Source organism: Lipotes vexillifer, unplaced genomic scaffold, assembly GCF_000442215.2.
Source record: "Lipotes vexillifer unplaced genomic scaffold, Lipotes_vexillifer_v1.1 scaffold182, whole genome shotgun sequence".
Lineage (NCBI taxonomy): Eukaryota > Metazoa > Chordata > Mammalia > Artiodactyla > Lipotidae > Lipotes > Lipotes vexillifer.
The window spans coordinates 5,968,193-5,976,794 of NW_006798798.1; the positions used below are offsets into that span (position 1 = coordinate 5,968,193).

The 8,602-nt window shown below is 44.1% G+C and overlaps 1 protein-coding gene across 1 annotated transcript in view; it reads right to left on the minus strand.

Moving 5' to 3' along the window:
• Nucleotides 1-3,077: 3,077 nt before the first annotated feature.
• Nucleotides 3,078-8,602, minus strand: part of NPHS1 (NPHS1 adhesion molecule, nephrin) — a 19,618-nt gene continuing 14,093 nt past the window's right edge. Inside the window, 7 exon segments of the mRNA XM_007471011.1 lie at nucleotides 3,078-3,479; nucleotides 5,465-5,580; nucleotides 5,669-5,762; nucleotides 5,925-6,000; nucleotides 6,107-6,131; nucleotides 6,273-6,392; nucleotides 8,085-8,141. Of these exon segments, the coding sequence (XP_007471073.1) occupies nucleotides 3,348-3,479; nucleotides 5,465-5,580; nucleotides 5,669-5,762; nucleotides 5,925-6,000; nucleotides 6,107-6,131; nucleotides 6,273-6,392; nucleotides 8,085-8,141 (620 nt within the window). The 3' untranslated portion in view covers nucleotides 3,078-3,347.

Consider the following 8,602-nt stretch of genomic DNA (forward strand, 5'->3'; position numbering starts at 1 on the left):
TGATGTGATATCAGGCCTCCAGAAAAGTTCTAAGAAGGATACAAAGCATTTCAATACAGTTCACTCTCATTCCCCAAATGTCAACATTTTACCTTTGTTTTATCCTTTTCTATCTCTCTGTATAAACACACATTATTTTTCTCAGTTGTTTGAGAGTAAATTGAAGACACGATAACCTTTTACCCTAAACGATTAAGTGCACATTTCCTAAGAACAAGGCATTCTCTTGCCCAACCATAGTGTAATAGAATTAACATTGACACAATATTGTTATCTAATCTACAATTCTTACTCAGTTTTGTCAATTGTCCCCATAATACCCTTTATAGAAAATATGTGTTGCCCTCAGTTGCCATGTCTCTTTAGTCTCCTTTAAGCTGGAACAATTCAGTCTTCTTTTGTGTTGTATGACCCTGACATATATGAAGATTACAGGACAGCTATTTTGTGGATTATCCTTCAATTTCAATATGTCTCCCTCATGATTAGATTCAGGTTATGCACTTTAGTCAGGAATATCATTGACATACTGTTGTATCTTCAATATTTCATATCAGCAGGCCCATGATGTCAATTTCTTACATGCCTGGTAATGTTAACTTTGATCATTTGGTAATTACTATTTTTCCCTTAGTAAGCAATAAAGTAAATGCCATTTAGCTCTACTAATTTGAGTGAGTTTCTTCCCCTTGTAAATTATTCATTTCTTTATCAGTTTACTAAGGACCCCGTTCAAACTGGCTTAAGGGAGAGGGTAATTTATGGTTGCAACTAACTAACTGAAGACGCCATTCAGATTTACCTAAGGGAAAAGGGGAATGTATAGTGCAGGAGTGGCTCTGACTTTGGGTATAGCTGGATCCAGGGGCTTAGCATAATTAGGAACTTGTCTTATTCAATGATATCTACATAAATTAAGAGGGACTCGATTATGGGCAGACAGAAGCAGTAGATATCTGTTACATTGATTCAGACAGTAGCAAAGAGGAAGTAAAAAGTGCGTGAAGAGACCCAACCACAGCCTGGGGGTTCCTTTGGTGAGCCTTACCCAAGTGGTTTATGTGGTTCTGAGCAACCCAGGACCTGGATTATCCACATATTTTGTTCCCTGGCCATAATGATTGGTTCAGGGATGGACGTAAGACCCAAGCTGGGCTGATGAAAGAGAGCCTCAAGACCTTCCAGAACTATTGGCAAAAGATGTACTCTGGCTCCTGAGCTTGTGGAATGCCAGCCTAGAACTGCAAGTGCTCATCTTTGTCTCCCAAATGAAGGCTCTACCTGAGAATGAAGTCAACACAGAGAACAGCAAAGCCAAGAGATACAGAGAGATAGACCCCTCGTAGCTTTGTTTCAATAAATTCACCTTTTCTCCTTAGCCAAAGTGGAAACCGAATGTTGTATGTTTCTTCCTCCTCCTCCACTTCCTCCTCGTCCTCGTCCTCGTCCTCCTCCTTCTCTTCCTCTCTCTTTTTTTTTGGCGCGGGTGGGTGGGTGTGGACCACCCGGCTTGGCTTGTGGGATCTTAGTTCTCTGACCAGGGATTGAACCTGCGGCCTCAGCAGTGAAAGCGCAGAGTCCTAACCACTGGGCAGCCAGGGAGTACCCTGTAGTTTTCTTCTTTGAACAGGAAAAATATACAGCTAGAAAAATTCTATTCTTAGGAATGGAGTATTTTTTTCATTAAAGGGAAATCAGTTGGACTCCAATGTATTTGTGTATTCAAGTGCTGTGGTAGAAAAAAACTTATTTTAGCCTATGCTGATAAAAAATAATGTGGACAAGCATTTGTGGGGGTTTTAAAAATATTTATTTATTTATTTGGCTGTGCCAGGTCGTAGTTGCGGCACGTGGGATCTTCGTTGTGGCATGCGAACTCTTAGTTGTGGCCTGTGGGATCTAGTTTCCTGACCAGGGATCGAACCCAGGCCCCCTGCATTGGGAGCACAGAGTCTTAACCACTGGACCACCAGGGAAGTCCCTGGACAAGCATTTGAACTAAACAGTTTTGACAGTATGATTAATAAAATAGAACTGGGGGCCTAAAGAAAGATTATTCCTAACTATACTCTGTTCTCCATGGAAACAGACAGCTTCTCAGTTATCTTTTCCTGCTTTTCAATACAAAAAAATAAGAGACTAATAAGAACCTGCTGTATAAAAAAATAAATTAAATAAAATTAAAAATTAAAAAAAAAAGAATTCTCTTGCTGGGCTGCTTTATTATAGTGCCTTTTAAAAATAAATTTATTTATTTTATTATGTTTGGTTGTGTTGGGTCTTTGTTGCTGCGCGCGGGCTTTCTCTAGTTGCGGCGAACAGGGGCTACTTTTCGTTGCTGTGCGTGGGCTCCTCATTGCGGTGGCTTATCTTGTTGTGGAGCACGGGCTCTAGGTGCGTGGGCCTCAGTAGTTGTGGCTCGCAGGCTCTACAGCGCAGGCTCAGTAGTTGTGGCGTACGGGCTTAGTTGCTCCGCGGCATGTGGGATCTTCCTGGACCAGGGCTTGAACCTGTATCTCCTGCATTGGGGGGCAGATTCTCAACCACTGCGCCACCAGGGAAGCCCCTATGGTGCCTGTTTTTAAAGTCACTTTTGTTGAGGTGTAATTTATGTACCATAAAATGCAACAATCTTAAGTGTAGAGTTCAGGGAGTTTTGACAAATCTATGCATTCATATAACTACCACCACAATCATCATATAGAACATTTCTATCACCCCCTCAAAAATTTCCTCATACTCTTTTTTAGTCAGTTCCTTCCCATGGCCCCAGGCAACCACTAATCTGGCTCTGTCACTGTAGATTAGCTTTTCCTGTTCTAGAATTTCTATAAGCGAAATCACATAGCATGTATAATTTTGTGTCCAGCTTGTTTCAATAAAGGCTGTTTATTTTCTATAGAGTCTATTTATGTTTACATGTGTGTCATAGTTTATACATTGTGTTGTAGATAACTATGGAAAAGCATAAACCAAGCTATTTCAGATGTAGTTGAACTCAAAATGAACTGAGTTTTTAAGATGTCTTTTCCCACTTCTGAAATGTTTCCTTTAAAAAGCATAAAGACCCTCAGACTACCTTTTCATTATTGAGATGTCTTTTACAATTCACTGTGTCCCTATGGAGAACTCTAAATCCAACCCCAGGAGGAGGCTTGTTTATACTTTGACACCAGCTTGAACCATCTTCTGTCACTTACACACACCCCTCCACTTCCCTTTCTGAAAAAGTCCAGTCCCTTTGTGTCCAATGGAGATCACTTAACAAGCTCAGCCTAGGCTGGAATAAAAAGGACAGTTGGGATAGTATGTCTTGCAGGTGTAGGAAAAGGATGTTGAGAAGCCTCTCACACCAGCTGTCCCCTCAGCTCAAAGGGTACAGCATCAGGTTCCACAGGGTCCAAATCTCCTGCCACCTGATCATAGATTCCTCTTGCATCTTCATACCTGTCTTCAGGCCAGTAGAGGTCACAGGAGCCCTGACAAGCAAAGGTGGAGTTAGAACCATAGAGAGATGCTCTGTGTGTCATCATTGCAGCTCTGGGGGATACAACCTCCTGCTTTACTTCATAGAAGAAAATGTTTTAGCTTCTAATTATGGGGGAAATTCCAACATAAACAAAGAGGAGGGTGATTATTATGTACCCCCGTGAGCCCATCACTTAGTTTCAACAATATCAACCTTTGGTCAATCTTTATTTACCTATATCTCTATCTTCTCATCCCCCACCCCACCCCGAACTGGATTATTTTTAAGCAAGTCTAAGATATCTTGTGATTTACTGTCAAAAAAGTAATTTAAATGTCAGACATGTGAAACCTTTAGTTAGCCCAAGATATCAGATATGGGAATTGTGGAATGTGAGTCTTGATTCTGTCAGTCTTATGAAGGTCCAAAACATTCCCTCATCAAAATAGAAGAGATAAAAGACCACGTAGGGTGGTCGCTACTGGGAATGTGCTTTCCCTAGATTTGGGAGAAAATGGTTCTTTTTGATCAGCAAACTTTAGAGCAGACTTGCCCACGGGCCAAATATGGTCCACTGTATTTTTTTATTGCCTAAGAATAGTTTTACATTTTTCAATTGCTGGGAAAATATCAAAAAAAAGAATGATACTTGTGACATGTGAAAATTACATTAATTTCAAATTTCAGTGCCCCAAAATGAAGTTTTATTGGAACTTAGCCACAATTGTTTGTTTATCTATTGTCTATTGCTGTTTTTATGGCAGAGTGAGTAGTTTCTAGAAAGACATTATATCCTGCAAAGCCCCAAATATTTACTATCTGGCCCTTTTCAGAAAGTGTGCAGACTGCGTCTGTGCTTTGGAGGGCACGTGTGGTTCAGCACCATGGACAGCATTGTGCACTTTATTTCCACCTTTGTGGGGAGAACAGTTCCCCATCTGGACAAAGTTACAGAGGGAAATCTTTGGCCCACTGTAGCCAGAGCATTAGTCAAGGCCACACAGAAAGTAGGGGTTCTACCCCACCTCCCTTACTGTGAGGCAGTAGGTGGGGCTTAGTTTGTGGCCAAGGTCCCTGTCAGCTGCTTTTGCCTGCCCAGCCACAATCTTCATTTCCCTCTTCCACTCTCAGCCCAGTGGATTGAATGGGGCTGGCCCCTACTCCCTGATGCCATGGGTGGGCCCTGATTCAGACTTGTCCAATTAGCATATTCTAATCCCCACTTCAGTGGTTCAGCAATGAGTATGAGCAAAACTAAACCAATAAGCGTCTGCGTTGGGGCTTTGGAGCTACCGAGATAGAGGCATTCCCTTTATTTGAAGGTTTCTAATCTAATAGGATACAAACCTGAATTTGTTAGGGACATCTTTAGAGAGAAAATTCTGGGTGGGCCTGAAGACATTTCTATCCCTTGACTTTTCCGTTGAGTGGGCCAAAAAATTATTTCTCTATATCTCTCTGCTTAACCAGTATAGTGGAGATGGCTAATTATCCAGCCAAATACATACCTTCCTTCTTCCACAGTAACAGAATTGTAGTAGGGGATATAGCTGCCAAACAGGCTGCATTTCTCAGACTCCTTTGCAGTTAGGTGTGACCATGTCCCTATTCTCACCAGTGGAATAAAAGCAGAATGCCCCGTTTCTGGGCCTGTACCATAAGTCAGGGTTGTGCCTCTACCATGCTCTCTTTTCCCCTTTCCCACCAGTTGAAACCCCCAGGGAACTGTTCCATCCATGTAAACTCAGTCAACTTACTAGAGGATAGCAGAGGAACACAACAGAAAGAACTTGGGTTCCAGAATAATCACATGCAGCAGGGCCACTCCCCTCTGACTGCTATGTGAGAAAGAAATAGAGTGTCTCGTTTAGACCACTGGATTATGGCTAAGGCCTCTTTGCTACAGCAGCTAGCTTACCCTAATTAATACAGGCAGTAGGAGGTGGGTTTCTAGCACTGGCCAAGAAATATTTCTGCTGATACAAATCTCCTCACCATTGGTACATCATCATAGAGGGGTCCCCAGGCCCCAGACGGGGCGTACAGTCTTTCCAGCTCATCATACACGTGCCCAGGAAAAGCCATATTCTCCTCCTTAAGACCTGTGACACCTGGAAGGGAGAGATGATCAGGACACCAGGTCCAGAGGTCAGGGTTACTTATGGGGGGGGGGGAGGGTCCGCTGTGCTCACCACTCACCTCGGGTATAAGACACCTCCTCCAGCGTGGGGGGAAGCTGGGGGCTGAAGCCCCTCATGGAGTGGTAATATGGCTCTACATCTGTTGTGCTAACCTGTCAATGCCCCCCCCCCCCAAAAAAAAAAACAGATAAAGTCTTTTCCATCCTTTGACTCCATCATTCCTGGAAAGGGCAATGATTAACGTGAAGCTAGCAGTGGAATTTTAGTCACGGTCAATTCCCTGTCAGGGGAGTGTCAGGACCACCCCCACTCACCATGGAGCTTCGAGTGTCACGGTCTCCAGTCCACTGGCTCTCCTCGTATTCATTCCTGACTCGGTCTTCCTCCGACCTTCCAGGATGGAGGCATGGGGGCAGCTGGGTGTTGACCCTCTGACAGCTGTGTCCCTCAAACCTCCTCCCCAGAGGCTTCCTTACAGAAAAATATCCCCACTTACCCTGCCTCTGTCTTCTCTGAGATGCCTGAGGGGAGTAGGAAAAAAAAAGGGTCAGAAACATGCTCCTCGAGCCCACTTGGCCCCGGGATACCTTCAATATGCAGCCAACCCAGGGCTCCCATCACCCTTGGGCCTCCGTCCTGGCAGGGGAAAGGTCCCTCCTCACCCTCAGCAAGACGCTTTAGTCTCCGCTGCCAGAGGAATCCCCCGACACAGGAGGCGTTAGAAAGCAACAGAAGACCCCCAACAGCAAACAGCACAGGCAGCAGGGGCAGCTTTGAGGGTCCTGTGGGGACAATTGGTTTTAGACTTCAATTGGGGTTCTCTGAAAAAGCCTGCCCCTGACCAAGCAAAGTCCTCCTCCTAGGTCAGGAAAGCAGATGGGCAGGGGTTTCCATGTCCACTTCTTTTGCCATCCCAGGGAAGGTGGCTACTTTCTCAAATCAGGCCATTAGCAGTGGGTCCTACCTTTGCCCAAGCCCCTTGTATGGACTCAAGCAGGAACTTCAGCTCTTTAGCTGGGCATTCAAAACCTTCTATGATCTGGCCTCTTTCCAAGTCCCCACTCTTGTTCACCAACTATTGACCCTCCAGCCACACAAAACTAACAACTGGCTGTTTCCAGAATCACTGAGGCAAACCCACACTTCTAAGCTTTCGAATAGTCAAGTGTCTGTCTTTAAATGTCCTTTCATCTCAAGCAAACGTCTATTCTCCCTTCAAACTCCATCTCGAATGACTTCCTCTTTGCACAGACTTCCATCCCAGACAACATCAGAATCCTCTGCTATATCCCTGAGGACAGGACTAAGTCCCTCTCAGCAGCCATCTGCTTAGCACTCATTTCCCCAACTACTGCTGACAGGACTCATTTTCCTTTGACGGTGGTTACTCCCTGCTCTCAGTCTGGCTGGCTCCCCAGGACTCCGTGGAGGACACATGGCCTGACATGGCCAATAAGAGCACCCATCCCTCTTTCCACGGTGATCAGTTCAGAGACTGGCATTTAACCTAAGGTGGATTTTTGCAAGAACATCTAGGACACTCTTCTGCTAGCTGCTAAGAAGTGAAATAAAAGCTGAAGGTGTGGGAGGATTTCTTTGCCTTCTTAAGAGAAGAATCTGAGAAGGAAGTCATCAGAGTTGAAGGCAAGGTTGAGAGAGTGAGAAACTGATCCTTGGTGAAAATTTTGAGCACCTGAATCCAGGCACACTAAGAGGTTTCAATTTCATGAGCCAAGCCATTCTTTTTATTGTCAACGACAGCTGCATTTCTGTCACTTGCAACCTTCTCAGACTCTAAAGGGGATTATTTGCAAAATGATCATAATTGTCTCCCTATATGCGTACCCTTGAGGTTTTCCCTTCCACACTGACTCTGAATTGAGCCATGTCACTTGCTTCAGCCACTGAGACAGAATCAGAAGCTTGAAAAGTGCCTGTAAATTGGAACTTGCCCTCTCCTGCTGCTCTTGGGATTCCAGTGACCACCTCCATGTAAACAAGCCAAGGAGACACATGCGGCCCACTTACCTCCATTGTCCCAACCAAGAGCCAGATTGTCAGATGTGTGAGGAGGGGCCCGCCTAGACCAACCAGTCCCAGCAGAGCTGCTACATGACTATAGCCCAGACCAGAACTGTTCAGCCACTCATAGAATCACAAGAAATAGTGTTTGTTGCTGTAAGTCCGCATATTTGGAGTGGTTTGTTATGCAGCAAAAGCCAACTGACACAGGCTCTGCACAGGGCATGGAATCAGCTAGTTTTTCGTTTTGCTTTGTTTTTCAGAATTAAACTGAATTAGGAAGAGAGAAAATTCATCACATCCAGGTAAGAGGAAGAGCTAAGGATATGAGTGAGGGCCTACAGGGCAGAGCTAAGTCTTAAAGGGCTGTGGCCACAAGGAAGAGGAGGTGGGGTTAGAGACCAGAAAGTTTTTTCCAGGAGAGAGAGGGTGTTTGGGGATTGAGGACTTGCCTGCAGGCTGCTCTGTGGGCAGCTGGTAGTCAGGTTCTCCAGAAGGTTGGTCTAGACCTGGGAGGTGAATATAGAGAATGCAAATTAACACCATTAATCTGAGATAAGCCTTGAATATTTCTCAGCCTCCTGTTAAGCTTTGCAACCCATTTTGAGACTCATGGGAACTAATTTATGACTTCTTAGGAATATTTCAAAGAGAACTGGAAACTGCTGATGATAATGACAATACTATTAATAGCCATTCTAATGCTAATGCTAATAATAATAATGCTAATAATAATAATAATTAAAAATTATTGATGAGTGCTTTATGGTGTGGAAGGTTCTTTTAACCTGAATTGTCAATTTTGGGGATTAATCAAAAAAGATGCTGGGTTCTCAGGATGCCTTAATAGAGGTATAAGTTCTAGAGCAAGGGAGGTAAGTATAGTATTACTTTATGCTTTAGTGCTTAAAGAGAAAACTGGAATGGAGGTGGGGGGAAGGGGAGGGAAGATTGTAGGGATGGGAAAGAG